This window comes from Thecamonas trahens, assembly GCF_000142905.1.
Source record: "Thecamonas trahens ATCC 50062 unplaced genomic scaffold supercont1.1, whole genome shotgun sequence".
Taxonomy (NCBI): domain Eukaryota; order Apusomonadida; family Apusomonadidae; genus Thecamonas; species Thecamonas trahens.
The window spans coordinates 272,847-291,329 of record NW_013657679.1 but is presented as its reverse complement, the minus strand read 5'-3'; the positions used below and the strand labels follow the sequence as shown (position 1 = coordinate 291,329).

General features: G+C 65.2%; 10 protein-coding genes across 10 annotated transcripts; 5 read left to right on the top strand and 5 right to left on the bottom strand.

The window, feature by feature from the left end:
* Window positions 1-261: 261 nt before the first annotated feature.
* Window positions 262-1,290, top strand: AMSG_00141 (uncharacterized protein; the record flags this gene model as incomplete). Its single annotated transcript, XM_013907549.1, has 1 exon — window positions 262-1,290. One exon carries the CDS (start codon window positions 262-264, stop codon window positions 1,288-1,290), a length of 1,029 nt encoding a protein of 342 aa, XP_013763003.1.
* A 330-nt stretch (window positions 1,291-1,620) lies between these two features.
* On the top strand, window positions 1,621-4,678 carry AMSG_00140 (RNA binding domain-containing protein 19; the record flags this gene model as incomplete). The annotated part of the gene is made up of 2 exons (XM_013907548.1): window positions 1,621-1,642; window positions 1,966-4,678. The coding sequence occupies exons 1-2, from the start codon at window positions 1,629-1,631 to the stop codon at window positions 4,676-4,678; spliced, it is 2,727 nt and encodes a 908-aa protein (XP_013763002.1). The 5' UTR covers window positions 1,621-1,628.
* Window positions 4,679-4,850: 172 nt separating this feature from the next.
* On the top strand, window positions 4,851-5,570 carry AMSG_00139 (signal peptidase 22 kDa subunit). Its single transcript, XM_013907547.1, has 2 exons — window positions 4,851-5,024; window positions 5,122-5,570. Exons 1-2 carry the CDS (start codon window positions 4,873-4,875, stop codon window positions 5,525-5,527), a joined length of 558 nt encoding a protein of 185 aa, XP_013763001.1. The 5' UTR covers window positions 4,851-4,872; the 3' UTR covers window positions 5,528-5,570.
* Window positions 5,550-6,884, bottom strand: AMSG_00138 (major facilitator superfamily transporter; the record flags this gene model as incomplete). Its single annotated transcript, XM_013907546.1, has 1 exon — window positions 5,550-6,884. One exon carries the CDS (start codon window positions 6,882-6,884, stop codon window positions 5,565-5,567), a length of 1,320 nt encoding a protein of 439 aa, XP_013763000.1. The 3' UTR covers window positions 5,550-5,564.
* Window positions 6,885-7,115: 231 nt separating this feature from the next.
* Window positions 7,116-10,828, bottom strand: AMSG_00137 (uncharacterized protein; the record flags this gene model as incomplete). The annotated part of the gene is made up of 2 exons (XM_013907545.1): window positions 7,116-9,282; window positions 9,312-10,828. 2 exons carry the CDS (start codon window positions 10,826-10,828, stop codon window positions 7,116-7,118), a joined length of 3,684 nt encoding a protein of 1,227 aa, XP_013762999.1.
* Window positions 10,829-11,116: 288 nt separating this feature from the next.
* Window positions 11,117-13,102, bottom strand: AMSG_00136 (U3 snoRNP-associated protein Utp7; the record flags this gene model as incomplete). Its single annotated transcript, XM_013907544.1, has 1 exon — window positions 11,117-13,102. The coding sequence occupies one exon, from the start codon at window positions 13,100-13,102 to the stop codon at window positions 11,216-11,218; it is 1,887 nt and encodes a 628-aa protein (XP_013762998.1). The 3' UTR covers window positions 11,117-11,215.
* Window positions 13,103-13,515: 413 nt separating this feature from the next.
* AMSG_00135 (Delta(14)-sterol reductase) lies at window positions 13,516-14,960 on the top strand. Its single transcript, XM_013907543.1, has one exon. The coding sequence runs from the start codon at window positions 13,551-13,553 to the stop codon at window positions 14,955-14,957; it is 1,407 nt and encodes a 468-aa protein (XP_013762997.1). The 5' UTR covers window positions 13,516-13,550; the 3' UTR covers window positions 14,958-14,960.
* On the bottom strand, window positions 14,932-15,405 carry AMSG_00134 (uncharacterized protein). Its single transcript, XM_013907542.1, has one exon. It carries the CDS (start codon window positions 15,390-15,392, stop codon window positions 14,997-14,999), a length of 396 nt encoding a protein of 131 aa, XP_013762996.1. The 5' UTR covers window positions 15,393-15,405; the 3' UTR covers window positions 14,932-14,996.
* Window positions 15,406-15,575: 170 nt separating this feature from the next.
* AMSG_00133 (uncharacterized protein) lies at window positions 15,576-16,261 on the top strand (the record flags this gene model as incomplete). Its single annotated transcript, XM_013907541.1, has 2 exons — window positions 15,576-15,602; window positions 15,635-16,261. The coding sequence occupies 2 exons, from the start codon at window positions 15,576-15,578 to the stop codon at window positions 16,259-16,261; spliced, it is 654 nt and encodes a 217-aa protein (XP_013762995.1).
* Window positions 16,262-16,265: 4 nt separating this feature from the next.
* AMSG_00132 (U3 small nucleolar RNA-associated protein 18) lies at window positions 16,266-18,456 on the bottom strand (the record flags this gene model as incomplete). Its single annotated transcript, XM_013907540.1, has 1 exon — window positions 16,266-18,456. The coding sequence occupies one exon, from the start codon at window positions 18,454-18,456 to the stop codon at window positions 16,285-16,287; it is 2,172 nt and encodes a 723-aa protein (XP_013762994.1). The 3' UTR covers window positions 16,266-16,284.
* Window positions 18,457-18,483: the final 27 nt, after the last annotated feature.

Below are 18,483 nucleotides of genomic sequence, written 5' to 3'. Positions count from 1 at the left end.
GATCTCCCATTCAGCGACAATCACACGGTCCATGTCAAACGAATGACATGCTGTTCTGGTCACGGCGGTGACAGGTAGCAACATCCTCGAAATGAACCATCCACCGCAGTTGTGCCAACATCCCAACTCCAAAAAGTGGAGCGGCAGCGGTGTGAGCGATGTGCTCAGCACGAGCGCAGTGGCCGACTTACGAAGCAACCAAGTGAAGCTCAGTTTGGCCGGTACAGCCAGCTCTGCTCTTGCACTTGGTCTCGAGCAAACATGCGTCAGGCGGCTACTCGGTCGTCGGTGCTGGAGCAGGTCGAGCATGCACGGGCCGTGAGGGCCCAGCTGGCGGGCTCGGTGGGCGCAACGGCAGTGCCCAACGCCTCGCCGCGCAGGAGCTATCCGTATGCCTCGAGCACAACAAGCTGGGCCCCACTGCAGAGCTATGGTGGCCCACCAGCGCCAGCGCCTGCGCACTCGTTTGCCCGCGGCTCGCACTTCGGGCGGTCTCCGGGTCATGGTGCTCTGCGAGCATCGCTCGCTGCCCTCCACGCCGCCGCAGACGCCGCCTCGGACGCCGCAGCCGCCGCAGAGACCGCCGCAGAGTCGGCCGAGCTGGAATCTTCGCTGCAACGGGCAGTGGCCGATGGCGGTGGCGAGTCGGCCGCTGCTGCCCAGCATGGTCTCTCGGACGCCGATGCTGCGGTCGACCTGGCGGAGCTCGCTGTCCCGGGCCCGATCTACCACCCACCAGCGTCGCCGAGTCTGGGCGCATCGCGGATGCGGTGGTCACGGGCGCAGAGCTCACCCAGACACACGCGCCTGCTCTCGAGCGAGGTCGAGCCCGCAGCTCTTGTCGAGCTGGCCGACATGCGGGCGTCCAACGACGTCCTGCGCCGCAAGGTGAGCGAGCTGACCGCCACCAACAACGCGCTCGAGGACGAGGTCCGCACCCTCGCCCTCGCCGCCCAAGACCGCGAGTATTACAAAGACGCTCTCGAGGGTGCAGAGCGCCAGCTCCGCGACGCCATCGGTGGCATCGAGGCGTGGAAGAAGGAGGTCGCCGCCTTCAAAGCCCTTCACCCCGACATGGACTCGGTCCTTGCTCTACAAAAGGCCAACACCGCCGCTCAAGTCCGCATCGCCGAGCTAGAGGCCGCCCTCGACGCCTCGTCCAAGACCAACAGCTCGCTGCAGGCTGCTCTGGACGAGGCCGAGGCCAAGGTCGCCGAGCACCGCGCCGCCAATCCAGTCTCCACTGTCCTTCACCTCACCCAGCGCCTTCGCGAGCAGCTAGAGTCTTAGTCTGATTCCCGATGGCTAAGCGCGATTGCTGCTGGCCAGCCAGGCGCAGCGCTTAGCGCAGCGCATCCAGTTGAGGCACCATGCGGGCAAGCTCCCGCCGACCGGCTCGCTCGCGGCGGCCGCCCCAGCCACAGCCAACCACAAGTTTCTTGTCAGCGGTAGCGATGGATGTGTCGCCAAACATGCATAATCATCGTGAAACACCCTCTCCCCCCCCGCCATGCACTGGTTGTCGTTGGCCCACCAGCCTGGGCTGCAATTGATGGGCTAGAGAGCTGGCCGCATCTAGCCGCCAGCGGCTCGTCAACTCGACTGCCACCACTTGACCAGCGCCGACCATGTCTGAGAAGCCGTACGTATGCAAAAGAATGAGAGATAGAGAGAGCACGAGACGCACCAAGTCCAAGTGTACCTCTGGTCTCTAGTCATGAAGCGAGAATACATGTGTGAGTGGCAGGACCACCGCTAGCACCAGGAGCCAGGCAGGACGTGGGGGAGGGAGGGAGGGAGGATGCTGGATGGGGGGCTCTGGGGAGCGTGATGGGTGATGGGCTGCCATCCTGGGAGGAGCGAGGAGTTTGCGGGGAGGGGTTGTGAGAACAGGTGGCAGGCAAGGAATGACTTACGGGCGAATGGACTGGTGGGGTGTGATGCTTGTCTGGCGGAGGGGCGTAGGACATCGCGGGTGTGCGTCAAGAACCTGCCCAAGGGTGTGGATGAGGTCCGGCTGCGGAGGCTGTTCTCGGCCAAAGGCACCGTGACCGACGCAAAGGTGGTGCGGACAAAGGATGGCAAGTCGCGGCAGTTTGGCTTTGTGGGCTACGCCTCGGCCAAAGAGGCTGCAGGTGCGATCCGGCACTTTAATCGCACGTTCATCGACTCGATGCGGATCACGGTCGAGGCTGCGGTGCCGTACGGCGCGCCGCAGGACGACATCCGCCCTTGGTCCAAGTACTCCAAGGGCTCATCCGAATACGACCGCCGCAAGGAGCGGGCCGAGGCTGACAAGGCTGCCACCAAGGCTCGCATTCTCAAAGCACGCGAGGCCAAGAAGCTCGCCCGCGAGCGGAGGACCAAGGCCAAGGATCGGGTTCCGGCCGAGCTGCGCCTCGAGTCCAACGCTGAGCTCCTGGGCGACGAGCAGTTTGCCGAGTTTATGTCAGTGGCCATGCCGTCGAAGCGGGTGTGGGAGAACGATGTCACCGTTCCGCTGGGTGCCGCCGCTGCTGCTGCCGCCCCGGCGACCGTTCCGCAGGAGGTCGACGACGGATCCGGCTCGGGCTCAGGCTCGAGCTCGTCGGCCTCATCAAGCTCATCAGACGCCAAGGCCAAGTCCAGGAAGAGCAAGGACAAGAGCAAGGACAAGGCTGTGTTTTCAGAGAAGCTCTCGGACATGGACTACCTTCGGATGCGGATGAAGAAGGAGTCCGACGCTGACGCTAGCGCCGACTCGGGCTCGGGCTCAGGATCCAGCTCGAGCTCCGGCTCAGACTCCAGCTCGAGCTCAAGCTCGGGCTCGTCATCGTCATCGTCGTCGTCTTGCTCTTCCTCGTCTTCTTCCTCGTCTTCTTCCTCGTCTGGATCGAGCAAGTCAGGAGGTGACGCAGCCGAGGCCGGGGCCGAGGCTGACGAGGACCTGGGGTCGACCGGGCGCCTGTTTGTCCGGAACCTCGCGTTCCATGCTACCGAGGAGGACCTGGAAAAGGCATTCAGCAAGTTTGGTCAAGTGGCTGAGGTCCATATTCCGCTCGACGGCAACAACAACGCCAAGGGCTACGGCTTTGTGCTGTATGTCTTCCCGGAGCACGCGCTCAAGGCCATGTCTGCGATGGACGGAGCGATCTTCATGGGCCGGCTCCTCCACGTCTTGCCGGCGCGCTCTGCGCCCAAGTCGTCGGCCGCGGCGAATGGGAGCGAGGGCGGGAGCACGTCGTACAAGGCGGCGCGCGACGAGAAGCTCAAGGAGGAGGCGTCACTCTCGCACAACTGGAACTCGCTGTTTATGCGCGCCGACACGGTGGCCAACGCCATGACCAACACCTTTGGAGTGACCAAGACCGACCTGCTCTCGGCCGAGGCGTCGAACATGGCGGTGCGGATGGCACTGGGAGAGACGCACATTGTCTCGCTGACCAAGGACGAGCTGGCGGTCGAGGGCGTTGACGTCAAGCGGCTGGAGGAGTCGGCCGAGGCCGGGCGCGCCGCGTCACGCGAGCAGCAACGCAAGGACCGCGACCGCAAGACCATCCTGGTCAAGAACATTCCGTACGAGACAACGGTTGAGGCTCTTAAGGCGCTGTTCGGGCGGTATGGCCCGCTGGCCAAGGTCATTGTGCCCTCAACCAAGGCGCTCGCCATTGTCCAGTTCCAGCACAATAACCACGCCAAGCGCGCGTTCCGCAAGCTCGCGTACGCGCCGTTCAAAAAGGTCCCACTCTTTCTCGAAATGGCGACTAAGGGCGTGCTGCCGCCGCCGGGGCAGGCCACGGTGCCCAAGCCGGTCCGGGATTCGGGCTCGGACTCGGGCTCGGCGTCAGACGTCGAGGCCAAGGGCGCCAAGGTGACCCGCGGTGTGACCCTCACCGGCGCCACTGGCTCAGACGCCGAGGATGAGGGCGACGAGGCGCTGGGCGCAAGCGGCGCAACCGGCTCGGCCCTCTACGTCAAGAACATTTCGTTCAAGACATCGCAAGAGGCGTTCCACGACCTGTTTGCATCGATCAAGGGTCTGCGCTCGGCTAACGTGGCGACGCGGCGGAACCCCAAGGCCGGCCGGGACGGGCAGGTCGAGCGGCTCTCCATGGGTTACGGCTTTGTCGAGTACGCAACCCGCGAGGCCGCGCTCGAGGCGCTCAAGAAGCTGCAGCACTCGACGCTCGATGGCCACGCGCTACAGCTCTCGTTCTCCAAGGCGCAGGTGGGGGCCACCTCGGACGGCGCGGTCCTCGGCGCGGCATCCAAGCCCGCGCGCAAGCGCAAGCGCAACGCCGACGGCGACGGCAAGGGCACCAAGCTCATCGTTCGCAACATTGCGTTCGAGGCGACCCGGAAGGACATCCGCGAGCTCTTCTCAACCTTTGGCCAGCTCAAGTCGGTCCGCCTTCCCATGGGCCCCGACCACCATCGCGGCTTTGCCTTTGTCGACCTCCTCACCCACCAGGAAGCCGTCGCTGCCATGGACGCGCTGCAACACACCCACCTCTACGGCCGCCACCTCAAGCTCGAGTGGGCCGAGAAGGACCGCGATGTCGAAGCCATCCGCGCTCACACCAAGCGCGCCTTTGACTCTGCCAATCCATCGGCCTCGCCAGCCGCATCCGGCCGTCCCTCCAAGCGGCGCAAGGTGGCCGTCACCGATACCCTTGATGCCGACAAGGATGAGGAATGAGCAATGAATGCGCAAGCAACCCAGCTAGCTTCACCATGTAATGTGCAAATCGCACCCAGTTCGCGCCCATCGTCGCCTCGGCCGTCACCCCGCCGGCCGCCGGCAACCGCTCGCAGCCACCCCCCCTCCCTCCCTTTTCCCCCCACCCACCCACCTACGGATACACCCGACTGACGACCAGGGCGACCAGCAACATGCCGCTGCACAATGTGGCGCACCGCATGAACGTGGTGCTCACAACTGCATTCATGTTCCTCCTCGTCCTTGTGGCCGCCAACTGGCTCTCCCACTTTGCCCTCCGTGCCGAGCCCCGGCTGGCGGTGAGCGTGGCCAAGGTCAACATACTGTACGGAAGCCAGCTGGATGGAAGGAAGGGGAGACGGGAGGGCAAAGGGGAGTACTCATGCGTATGGAGGGGGTGCACGGGTGGAGGGGGGGTGCAGGACAAGGGAGGACTTTCTGCCAAGGCTCCCAGATATGTCGCGCAAGTATCAGCCGCTGCGGCGCGATGTGGCCAACGTCTCGCTCGCCATCTCTATGGATCTCACGCCGCTGTTTCATTGGAACACCAAGATGGTGTTTGTGTACGCGTACGCAGAGTGGCCGTCAAAGAACAACGCCGTCAACCAGATCGTGCTCTGGGACGCCATCGCCCAGTCGGCCGACGACGCTGTCCTCGAGTTCCCGGCCCTTGGCGCCGAGTACCGTCTCTCGGATCAGGGCTTTGGCCTTCGCGGCAAGACGCTCAACCTGACCGTGGTCTACAACCGCATCCCGCACACCGGGCCTCTGGAGTGGCGCGAGTACCCGATGCCGTCATTCACCATGCCGGCAGATTACTCACAATGAAAGCGCTGCTGCTGTATCATCACGTTAACCCACACCTTTATTGGCTCTTCTTGGCCGCAGCTGCTGCGCCCGCGTCGGGCGCGAGGTCGAGAGCGACAAAGACGAGGTAGAAGACGCCGGCGCACGCCTGTGCACACGCGCAAATCCAAAAGACAGACGTCACCTCGAGATCGACAAACTTGACCGCGTAGAGGAGAGCGATGACAAAGGCGTTGAGAGGGACACGGGTAAAGTTCATGACCGCCGACCGCGCCGCCTCGGGCACGTGCATCGATCGCAAAGTGCCATACGAGGGGAAGAACATGCCGCACGCGACCTCAAAGGTAAGAAAGGCGCCGTAGACAACTGCCTTGGACGCGTTGCAGTACGCAACCGTGGCCATCGCACTCGCGGCGGCAACGTGGAGGACTATCGGCACTGCCTTGAGCGAGAAGCCCGCCACAAGACCAAAGATGGCCGAGCCAACCATGACGCAGACCATAAAGACGGCAAAGATAAAGCCGTATGGCAGTGTGTCGCGGGTCTCTGCTGTGGCCAGCGCTGGTGACCACATAAAGACAAAGACGTACATACCGCCCTCGAACAACGCCTGTGCCAGGCCGAGGCAGAGGACCTTGGGTGTGGTGAGGAGCGTCGAGAGCCCATTGGCCATGCCCTGGCCCACGTTGACGCTCGCATCGCCGTAGTTCTCTGGCCAGGTGACGGCAACAATGGCGCCGAGGGCGACAAGCGGGACGACGGCGGCGAGGAACGGGGCCACAAAGCCAAAGCGTTCGGCCAGGCCTGAGGCAAGCAGGCCGGCCGTGACCGCCACCATGCCGTTGCCTAGCGTGGTCTTGGAAAAGGTGTCGGCCAGGAGCGAGGGGTCAAAGCCGCGCGCGTTGTGCTCGCACACCATCCACGCCTCAAAGACCGAGAACAGTAGCGATGTGGCAATGCCCGACGCAACGCGCCCACCGAGGAGCACACCAAACGAGGACGAGAGCTTGGTCAGCGAAGCGAGCGAGTAGGCGAGCGCAAAGGCGAGGACTGCACGCTTGCGCCCGAGGGTGTCGGCCACCGAGCCGGCGACAGTGCCAAAGACCATCGACGCGCCAAAGCCGCCCATAAACAGCAGGGCGATGTCCCCGTTCGAAAACCCGTAGCTCTCGTACAGCACATACGCATACGGGCCCTTGAGCCAGTCGGCGCCCATCGCCAGCAGGTACACCGCCAGATAGTTGCGCTGGAAGCGGACAAAGGCGACAGGGGCGACCACCCCGCCGCTGCCGTCAGCTCCACTACGGCCAACCACTGCCTCGACAGCCTTGACAACCACATACGCCGCTACTGCGAGCGCAAACGATTCAGAGAACATGCTGGAGGGGCAAAGAGGAGGAGGGGGTGAGAGCTGTATGGGGGCGGGAGGTAGCGGCAGCGGGGACCAGTGGGGGCGGAGGGGCGCGGCGGGACTGCCGGGACGGTAGAATTTGGTAATTTGGTGCTTCGAAGCAAACCACACAACCACACGACTGTCAAGTTCTACGGCTCGGCTCGGTTGACCCACTACTCCATGATGCAAACGTGTTAAAGGTAGGGGGGGGGGGCGTCATCTTGACCGGGCACGAGCAAGCTCAAGCTCTCCGTGGAGCCGCTGGATCTCGCTGAGGCAAGCGTCGATGGTGACGGCGAGACCGCCGACGACGCCAAGATTGTTGCTCGAGTAGCGACGGGCATCACGAGGGGTGGACTTGCCGCCCTCGTCGTCGTCGTCATCGTCGTCCGACTCGCAGCTCTCACCGTAGCGGATGCGGGCGGCGTCGGCACGGCCCGTTGCGATGGCAGAGCGGACTTCTTGGCGGAGACTGTCGGAGAACGACTTGGGCATGACCATGTCTAGGACTTCCCACGCCGAGTTGGAGATCGACGAGGTGCGCCGCCCACGAGCGTGGGCAACCTGCAAAAAGCCAGTCGCCGGCGCCGGTGACGGCGCGGTAGCACTCGGCTTGACGAGCACTTCGTCGACTGAGAGGCGCGGGCGCGGTGGCGGCTTGGGCCGGACTCGTGACGGCGCAGTCCGGGCGTGCTCGTCGCGGCTGTCCGGCGCACTCACAGTAACCACGTCGCTCGACCAGATGAACTCGTCGTTGGCGCCGTGGTCGTCGCCACCATCGCCGTCGCCGCCACTGCCACCGTCGCCGTCCGAGTAGCCGCACTCTAGGTCGGCTGAGGCGAGTGCGTCGGCATCAGGCGCGTCGTCGGTGACGACTGCCGACGACAGTGCGCGAGCCGACGCTGCTGCGACAAGGGCGGCATGCTGGCCCGAGATGCGCGAGGCGACGGAAGCAAACTCGGGCATGTCAACGATTGCTAGCGACGCTAACGACGACGCGAGCTGCGAGACCGAAGCCAGGTGTTCGAGCGGGACGCAGGCAAGCTGGAGCGGCGGCTCTTGATCAGGCGCCGAGAGCGGGAGCAGGTCATTGGTGGCGGCGACAAGCTCGTTGAACTGTGCTACCACAGAGTCGGGCGCGGTGCTGAGCTCGACGTCGACGGCGTGGAAGGTCTCGTCGAGCGAGATCAGTCCCTGCGCCGAGTCGGGGTCAAGGTGTGAGAGCATGGCAGAGAAGGCGACCTTGAGCGCCTGGCATGCGGTGACAACGTCGACGGTGGCGAGCGAGGCCGAGGTGCACGGGAGCGGCACAAAGCGGGCGAGCGCCGAGAGTGAGTCCTGCCAGCGGGCGACAATGGTGGTAGCGCGAGTGTTGGCATCGGCAAGAGCGATAGCCAGCGGCTGAAGATCGGGGTTCGGCCCGACGGCCGAGACTAACGGGCCGAGGACCCCGGACGAGAGAACCTCGAGGCCGCGCGAGAACGCGGCGAGTGAGGTCGCCAGCGTCCCGATGGCAGACTGCTTCTTGGAGGCGAGGTGCGAGGCCCGGTTTGTGTTCTCGAACACGTCAACCATGGCCTCGACTTTGGCCGCTGACTGAAAGACGGTGAGGAGCTTGGCGCGGGTGAGGATGTCGACCATGTCGAGCGTACCATCGAGTTGGGCCAGGACGCCCGGATAGACCGAGTCGGCCAAGAGCGAGGCCGAGCGAAGGATGATGCCGAGTGCGGCGTCGACGTTCTTTCCCGAGTCTGATGAGAGTTCCACCAGAGGACAGCCCCAAGTCTTGGAAACGCACAGGCCGTCCGCAAGCGAGACCTGGCGCTCGCTCTCGAGGTCGGAGCGGGTGGCAGTGATGACAACCGGGAGCGAGGCAATGCGGAGCGCCTCGCGCTGGCCGCTACGCATCTTGCGCGGTGCCGCGGCGGCGAGCGCAGACTCGATTTGCGACTTGAAGCCCGGCAGTGCGTTGAACGACGAGGCCTTGGTGAGCGAGTACACGAGGACGTAGCCATGGGCCTCGGCGAGGAGGCGCGGAACAAGCGATGATGTCTCCATGGCCTCAGGATCGAGAATGTGAAACGCGTACTTGACTTGGAGTGACATGCCAGCGAGCGTGGTCGGTCGCGAGAACTCGACAGTCCGCACAAGGGTCGGCTCGCCCGGCGTCGACGGTGCAAGGAGCTCGTGGGTCGGCTTGCCGAGAGCAAATGAGGAGATGAGCGAGGATTTGCCGGAGCGACGAGCGCCGAGAACGACAATGTTGATCCGGTCCTGCTTGAGGACGCGGCCGCCTGGCGACGAGGTCGAGAGAAAGGCCGCATCCGACGAGGCGACGGCGGCGTGACCAAGAGCGCCGACGTCGGCGAGAACGACTCCATCACTAGCTTGTCTGGGCGGGTTTGCGAGGACGGGCGCGCGAGGACAACAACATCGTCAAAGATGAGCAGATAGCGGAGCTTGAGGTTGGCAGTCACGCCCGAGTGGTCCGAGTCCTTGACCTGGAGGTTCTGTAGACCCATGAGCAGCGAGCGAGAGTGCTGCGAGGCCGCGTCGGCAGACTCGGTAAAGGCGGCTTCGTCGCTCGGCAGCGCCGTCGACTGGACAGCCACAACCTGGTGGATGAGCGGCGGGTGGCGGGCGAGCGAGGTCGATCCCGAGGCGCCAATAGGGGTGACAGCCACGAGCGCTGAGCCGCGTAGGGTACGGGTGGTCGCCCGCGGCTCGATCGAGTTGTAGTTGATGATGAGTGAGGCGACGTTGCTCCGGTTGATGTTGACAATGGCAGCGACGAGCGGGGAGAACGGCGAAGCACGGAGGACGGGTGGCTCGCTGGTAACAGCGCTGGAAGCAGCCGAGGCCGCGGCCGCGCCAGACGGGCTCAGAGCAACGGGGCCTGACGAGCTCTCCTTACCGCTCCCGGAGCTCTTGGACGGCTTGGCCTGCTTGCCGCTCGTGCCCGAGGCGAGCGAGACCTTCATCTCGGCCTCGACACCGTGGGCCATGGCGGAGAGGGCGCCGAGCCAGCGGCCACGCTCGAGCGGGGACTCGGCAGCAAAGAGCCAGGTCCGCGACGGAGTGGCCAGAGCAAAGAGGTTGTCGCGCTTGGCACCAGCGGCGGTCGGGTGCTCGACGACGACGGTCGAGGTGTTGTTGACGATGATGTCGCCCTTCTTGGTCTTGCAAGACTCGTCGACATGGTACGACATCATCGGAGCCGAGAGCACAAAGTACCTGCGCTTCCACCGCTTGCCGTCCTTGTTCGACTTCCACAGCCAGCCCGAGAGGTAGATGGATGAGACCTGCCACTTGGCCATGAGCGGGTCAATCTCGGCACCGATGGGCGGGACTGTGAGATGGGCGATGCGGGCCCGAGCAAGGCCGGCGCCGTCGGGCGCATCAACCTCAGAAGCATGCCACTGCTGGACAAGGACGTCGCGCTCGACTGTCTTGAGCACGTTAGAGAGCCGCATGTGGGGCCGCGGCGCGAGCGACGGCTTGCGCGGCTTGTTTTCGGCGTCGGGCGTTCCAGGCGCCGGCTTGACGTACGGCGGTGGAAGCGCCGGGTAGACCAAGACACCATCGGCGTCGGTGGGCGGCGGCTGGGCATCGCCTGCGGGCGGAGGCGACGCCGGCGGCGGCGGCGGTGCACGAGCGGCTGGCCGCGGACGCGGAGCGGGGCGCGGGCGCGGTGCAGGCTTGGGCTTTGATGACGCACCACGAGCCGGGAGCTCCGGCCCGGAACTGGTAGTGTCGACCGTCGAAGACCGCGGCACCACGGCAGGCCGCGGTGACGGAGGAGCAGCACCTGCGGCGGTCGACGAGCGAGGAACTACCCGGGGACGGGCCGGAGGCACCGGCCGTGGCGACGAGGGACCCTCGCCCGGCACGTTCTTGGGCACTGGCGGAGGCGCACGGCGTGAGCTCATGCGGGGTGGTGAGAGGGGTTGAGCGTGGACGGGTTGGGAGGGGAGGGAGGAGGGGGGGAGGGGGGGGAGGGGGGGAGGGGAGGGGAGTCGGCTGCCGACCTCCAGCAAGAAAAGCGTCGCCGCTGGCAGTCCGCGTGATTATTCACGAGGGTTGGAGGTGGAACGAGCGCCGGGGCGGCGCCTTGGGGGGGGCGGGGGGGAGCAGACCTCGTGGTCTAGTCAGCAGACTAGCTCAGCTCTGAGCGTTATGACGACTCGGAGAGAGACGGCCGGAATCAACGGAAGCTGGGATAATGGTGGTGGTAGCGGCAGCTGCGTAGGAGGTGGGCAAGGGCGGGCTCAAATTTGATGTCAGACGCGCAGTGCAAGAGCATGAAACTGGTGCGGCTACTTTTTGAAGCGGGAGAACATGGAGGAGCGAGAAGCCGGCGGAGGGGCTTGGCCGCCGGCACCCTTGGCGTCGAGCTCTTCTGCGGCGCGCTTCTTGGCATCGAGGTAGGCCTTGACTCGGAGCATCTTGCGCGAGCGGATGTTGCCCTTCTTGCGGAGGAGCTTGCGATAAGACTTGTTCTTGCCGCGGGCCTTGTTACGCGGCTTCCACGTACCCTTGCCGTGGATGGACTCGTGCTTTTCGCGGAGGATGTCCATAGCATTGTTTTCGGCGTTGGCGTCGAGAGCGCCGATGACCGAGTTGTCGAGGGTGATCATGTCGGCCGGGATCTTGTCGAGCAGGCGCTTGACCTCGCCCTCCTGGCGCTGCTTGGTCGTCTCGTACGGGTTTGCCACGTACGAGTCAAAGTTGGGCTCGCCGGCGCCCGGCACAAGGAGCGACGTCACGCCCTTTGCCGAGCCGAGGCCAAGCACGTCTTCGTAGGGGACAAAGGCGAGGTCCGAGACAGCGGCGCCGCGGGTGCCGTAGGAGAGGTACGGCCGCTGGGCGCGGGTGCGGAGCGCGTCCTTCCACACATCGACGTGGGTGCCAAAGCCGATGGCAAGCATGCCACGCTGCGAGATGTCGATGGCCGACGCGGGGCGCTTGAGGGTGTACGGGGTGTGCAGCTCCTTGTACATGCGCATGTCCCACACGCGGACGGTGCGGTCCATGCCGGTGGTCGCCATCACGTTTCCGTCAGAGGAGAAGGCGATGCCGGTGACGGGCCCTGCATGGGTAACCATCTTGACAACAGGCAGGCCGGTGTTGGGCACCCAGTGTGAGACAATGCCCGCGGCGGTGCCGACAGCCATGACGGCGTTGTGCGGGTTGGCGGTGAGGGCGCGCGCAGCGCCGTTCTTCACGCGGTGGTTGGCAATGACCTCACCGGTGGAAATGTCGACGTAGCGGAGCCTTCCGGTCTCGCCAACAGAGGCAAGCAGGAAGTGGTAGGGGAGGAACTCGAGGTGGCGCGCGCCCGGGTGGTCGCGAAGGCAGTGGAGCTCGAGCCCGGTGTGGTCGTAGATGAAGAGGTTGGACTTTTGCGCCACGCCGAGGAACATGTGATTGTGCAGGATCTTGACATCGTAGATCGACTCCTCCACAAACATCTCAAAGAGGAGCGAGGCCCGCGACCAGTCCATGAGCGCCAGATGTCCGCGCCGCCCGCCGAGGAGCAGGTGCTTGCCGTTGCGCGAGTAGTCAATCGAGTACGAGCCGTACTCGAGGGCGAGGTCAAAGTGCTTGGCGGCCGACTGGAGGTCGACAGCGCCGGCAATGTCAGCCTGCTTGAACTTGTACGTCTTCTCCATGCCCTCGGCCTCGAGGTATCCCGACTCTTGGGTGTGGAGCAGGAGCTCGGCGGCGGCAGCGTCCTCGGCGGCCTTGCGACGGTTCTTCTCCCCGGTCCGCAGCTCCATACGCTGTTTCACGTCCTGCACGCTCTTGATCTCCTTTTTCGACGGCCGCAGCCCGCGCTCGTACTCGGCTACCTTGTCGTCAAACTGGCGCCGCATGGCTCGCAGCTCGTTGCGCGTCGGCTTGAGCGGGCCGACCTTCTCACGCGAGCGAGCCTTTTTTCCCCCGTTCTTCCCGCGGCGTGCTGTCGATGCAAATGCAGGCGCGGCCTCCTTCTCGTCATCGTCCGAAGCCACAACCCAGCCGCCCGCCCCGAGCCGCCCGCCCGCCCCCTGCCGCCGCTCTGTCGGCGAGCCATCCTGGCCATCATCCTGCCCGCCGAGCAGCCTGTGCCGCTTGGAGGGGCGTGACGACGTGTCCTCCACAGCCTTGTGGCTCGCCGTGTCCTCTGTGCTCCGACTTGCCTTGCGCTTGCGCCGGGCCATGTGGAGGGCGTGTGGAGTGGGTGAGGTGTGGAGAAAGGGAATGGGGTGAGGGGGGCGACTGCCCGTGGCGGTGGATGCTCTCGGCCGCGAGATCGATCACAACTTGATCACGATCAACCTGCAGCGGCGAGGGAAAGGGGGGTGGCAGGGGGGATTGATAAAGGAGGGAGAGGAGGAGGAGGGGGGGGGGGAGAGAGAGGAAGAGAGAAAGAGGATGTGAGCGAAGGGGAGGGGGGGGGGGGGGGCGGGGGTACGATGCTACAGGATCCGCATGTTGGGCGAGGCAGATCGGCTGACGAAGACGACGGTCGGCGGTGATGAGCCACGTCGTCCACGACGGCTTTCTCGGTGAGCGCCGCTGGCGGCAGGCACGGCACCACTGCTACCGATTGTCTCCCAGCACTGCTCTATACACAGCGCATACTTGAAACCAGCAACCACAGACAGCATGGGCAAGGGCGCGGGCAAGACTCATGCGACAGAAGGAGGCAGCAGTGACGGGGTGGAGAACAAGACAGCGTTTGCGTACGAGTTTGGCGGGCCGGCTGGGACGGCGGTGCTGATGATGGTCCTCCCAATGGTGGTATACTTTCTGTACCTGGCTTGCGGGCCGTACGGAGTGGCGACGGTCTCGCTGGCGGCGCCGTTTGTGCATCTGCCGCCGGCGCTGCTCGACGGGTCCGCGCTTCACGATCCAGCGCAGCCGTGGTTCACCCTCGAGGCGCTGGCGGTGGTGGTCGGCTGGCTTCTGCTGCAGGCTCTCTTCTACGCTGTCCTGCCTGGGCCGATGGCGGAAGGTGTCGAGCTTGATCCGCAAACGCCCGGCGCCCGGCGGCTGCGGTACCCGATGAACGGGTTGGCGGCGTTCTTTGTGAGCGTCCTCGGCGCGGTCCTCGGCCACGCACTCGGCGTCATCGACCTCAGCTACTGCTACCATGAGTTCCTGCCGCTGGCGACAGGCGCCATCATCGTCTCGGTTGCACTCTCAGTCTACCTCTACCTCTCGTCGCTAGTGGTGGTGCCGGCGTCGACGCCCGCCAACGCGCCCGAGCGCGCGCTGCTCGCGGCTGGCGGCGACTCGGGCTCGCCGGTCTACGACGCCTTTATGGGCCGCGAGCTCAACCCGCGGATTGCGCTCCCGGGCGGCTTTTCGTTTGACCTCAAGGTCTTTTGCGAGCTCCGGCCGGGCCTCATCGGCTGGATTCTCCTTGACCTCGGATGCGCGGCGGAGCAGTACGCGAGCCACGGCTCGATCACCAACTCGATGATGCTGGTCCTCGCATTCCAGACGTACTACGTCTTTGACTCGTTCTACAACGAGCCGGCCATTCTTACAACCATGGACGTGACGACCGATGGCTTCGGCTTTATGCTCGCCTTTGGCGACCTGGCCTGGGTCCCGTTCACCTACTCGCTCCAGGCACGGTACCTCGTTCTCAACCCGCTCGAGCTATCGACGCTCACTGTTCTGGCCATCATTGCCACCAAGCTCATCGGCCTTTACATCTTCCGCGGTGCCAACTCGCAGAAGAACGCCTTCCGCTCGGGCTCAACCGACCCCTCAATCCTCGCGCTCGAGTACATCACAACCGAACGCGGCTCGCGGCTCATCACCTCGGGCTGGTGGGGAGTGGCGCGCCATGTCAACTACCTCGGCGACTGGATCATGGCCTGGGCTTGGTGCCTGCCCACACTCTTCCACACCCCGATCACCTACTACTACGTCATTTACTTTGGCATCCTGCTTGTCCATCGCGACCTCCGCGACGACCACAAGTGCGCCACAAAGTACGGCAAGGACTGGAAGCGGTACTGCTCCATCGTCCGCTGGCGGATCCTCCCGGGCATCTACTAAAAGGTAAAGTTGGATTGGCTTCATGCCGCGATGCGCAACTCACTCGCCCACAGGCATCAGAGCCGGATCGGCGACGACGCGTGGGGTGAGAACAATGGTTCGTCTCACCTTGGCCATGTACCTCACCGGGGCCTCGCTGTCGTACGGCACATCCACCGGCTCGCCGTCGTCATTCAGTGTATCGACGCCTTCCCGCGGCGGAGTGTACAGCAGCGTATCGCCCAACTCATCCTCAACCCGTCCCACATACTCTCGATCGGGCAGGTCTGCAATCCGCACCACAGGTTGGCCCGTCTCCACGCCCTCGATGACATAGTCGGGGTGCTTCTCGAGGTCGAGCCCATCGGTGAAGGCCAGCACGATGACCACCTCGGGCTCGGCGGCTAGAGGTGGCTCCAGATCCATGGCCACCGGCTCTACTCCCATCATAGTCATAGTAGGGGGGAACGAGCCAAGTGTAGCCGCCGTGGTTGTACGTCGCTCCCAGCCCGGGCCCTAGCCGCGGCCTGCGCCGCTGGCGAGCCGCGCCCACCGCCGCACCACAGCGGGACTACCACTCCCGCTACAGCTACCGCTACCACCTCTCTCGCCTCGCCACACGGGTACTGCTTCCCAAGTATGGTGCTCGGGTGCAAGTTCCTCCCGGTGCGCCGGAGAATCACCTGAGCAATCCCGAGGTGTGGCTCCAGGTAGTGGCGTCGGTGCTGACCAACGCGGCGGGTCTCCCGATGGTGGTCTACCTCATTGTGCGGGCACAGTCGGCATGGGCGTGGATTCTGGTGTGGACAGCGATCACGTCGGGTCTGTACCACTGCGCCGACACTGTCCAGGCCGTGCTCTTTGGCCTCTCACCCGGCCAGTGGCATCGCCTCGACAACGTCTTTGCCATCTCGGCCTTCCAAGTCCTCTTCACCCTCCTGCTCTTCCCGCGGCGGATGCGCGTGGCGAGGCGTGACGCCTGGACCTGGGGCCTGTTCTGCTGGACGCTGGTGTGCCAGGAGGCCGGCCCGTGGGACATCACCTTTACCATTCTCCCGCTCGCCACCCATCTCATCGCTGCCCTTGTCGTTTGCTTTGTCCTCACGCCGGCGGCGGCGCGGCCACAGTTCCACCCGCCGACGCTCCGGCTTGGCATAGCGCTTGTCCTCATTGCGTTTTTCTTCTTCTCGCGCGGGCTCGACGAGGACAACGACTGGATTCGGCTCAACCATGGGCTCTGGCACGTCTTTATCTCGCTCGCGTTCTACACGCTTGTCCTCTCGCGGGTCGACGCGCCGCTGCCGGCGGCAACGACGCTGGTGTGAGGGCGAGGGAGCCCCGGGCGCGTTTAGGCGTTCGGGAAGTGGTTGAGCTGCCAGAGCGGGACGCGGCCAGAAGCCGTGCCGACGGCCATGTATGCGCCGTGCGGCGAGAAGGCGAGGGCGTGCGGCGTGCCGAGGCGGCGCGCCTGCTGGGCCGGAAAGTTGGAGAAGACCGAGAGCGAGGGGACGTGGAGAAGGCGGAGGGCTGCCTTCTTCTTGGCCGAGGCCATGGCCAGAATTTGCGACGACGGGTGAAACTTGACCGAGTCGATGTGGGTCGTGAGGTTGTAGATGGACTTGAGCGGCGTCGGGCGCGAGGTGGCGAGCAGCTCGTTGTTGAGCTCGTACATGTTGACGACGCCCGAGTCGGAGCCGAGCGCAAGCAGCGAGCCCGAGGCCGAGATGTCCATGGAGAGGTTGTTGTACGAGCCCATGTCGGTGAACGAGTGCTCGACGCGCCGCTCGCCAACAGACCAAATGAAGACCTTGCTCGACGCTCCGGCGGTGAGGAGGCGAGTCGAGTCGGGAGTAAACGCCGCGCACTTGACGTGGCCGTTCATCTTGAGCGAGCCGATCCACTGGTGGGTGGTGGCCGAGACAAGCAGCACATTGCCGCCCTTGCCCAGAAAGGCGAGTGTCTTGCCGTCGGGCGAGACGACGCACGACTCGAGCGAGCGCTCGCGGCGGTCGAGCACGCCGCGGGTCTGGGTCGCCTCGCCGGTCTCGACGTCATAAACGTAGAAGAACTTGCGCCGGCCCGAGAGAACGACCGACGCTCCGTCACCAACAAACGAGGCCGAGCGGATCGGCAGGTCGGCCACGTGGACCGAGTGGATGAGCGAGTTGACCCGTCCGTCGACCTGGAACAACCGCAGTGTCTTGTCCAGGCCGGCGGTGAGCGCCACATGGCCTGACGGATGGAACTCGAGGCACCTGGCCACGGCGTCCGACGGAGCCTGCTTGTTGAGGTCGGTCTTTTGGGAGACCGAGATGAGCCCAGATGGGAGCTTGGTCTGCGCCCCGTTGCCAGCCAGGATCCGGCCCGAAGCCTTGAGCACCGCCGCCGACGACGAAGCAACGAGTGCGTCCAGCGAGCCCTTGGCCGGGCCGGTCTCGCCCGCAGCCTCCTCCGGCAGCCGCGCCCACTTGGGCACGTACCCAGAAGCGCCGCTCAGCGCGCTCGAGTGGACCTCGGTCCCGCGCGCAGACGTCGCTTGCCGCGCGTTGATGGCCAGCGTTTCAGCGTACCGCTCCCGCAGCCGCCGCGTGTACTCGACGCCGGACACCACGGTCTCGTCCTCGTCGACCCGCAGCTTCCGGAGCCGCGAGACGCCCGAGAGGTCGACGCTCACACGCGCGTCGTCCGGGTCGTGCCACGCCGGCTTGCGCCGCTTGCGTGGACGGTCCTCGTCGCCCACAACAGAAGAGGACGACGACGACGACGACGACGACGATGATGAGGACGACGCTCCGTCGTCGTCCGACTCGGCGCACGAGTCCTCGTCCGACTCGGCATCCGACGACGACGCCACAGCAGCGGAGCCCGTCAGGAGGCCGCCGAGCGCCACGGCGCGCTTGGCCGCCTCAGCTGCCGCAGACACGGTCGGTGCGCCAAAGAGGAACGTCTCTAGCGCAGCGTCCGAGTCCGAGTTGTTGCCATCGCCGCCCGCCACGGCGGCCGGGTCGCCCGCTGGCGCCACAACCTCTGACGGCTGGACCTCATCCTCGGGATTAACATCGAGCATAAAGTCATCGTCGCTGGGAAGCTCTGTAAACTGTGCAGCCGCTGCAGCAGCGGTGGCGGCGGCAGCAGCAGCAGCGCCCGCCCCAGAGACGTCTGACGAGTCGGAGCTGTCCGACTCGCTCTCCGACCCGCTCTCCGAAGCATTCAGCGCCGCCAACAGCTGCTGGACTCTATGCTTGTTGGAGCTCTCCACGTCGGAGCCCGAAGCCGAGCCAGAGACAGCAGGCGAGGCCGGAGCCGGGCTGGCAGCCGAGACGACAGCCGAGCCGGCCTCCCCGGAGTTGCCAGCCCAGCTCGCATCCTCCGAGCCATCATCAGCCGGCGGCGGCGAGGGCGACGGGGAGGGCGGCGGGGCGGGCTTGCGCTTGCCGCGCGAGCGAGTGCGGCGCGGTGAAGGGTCCGCAGGAGCGGCGGTAGCGCGCGCCTTGGCGGTAGTCCTCTTGCGCTTCGGCATGGGGGCGAGGAGTGGACGTAGCCATCC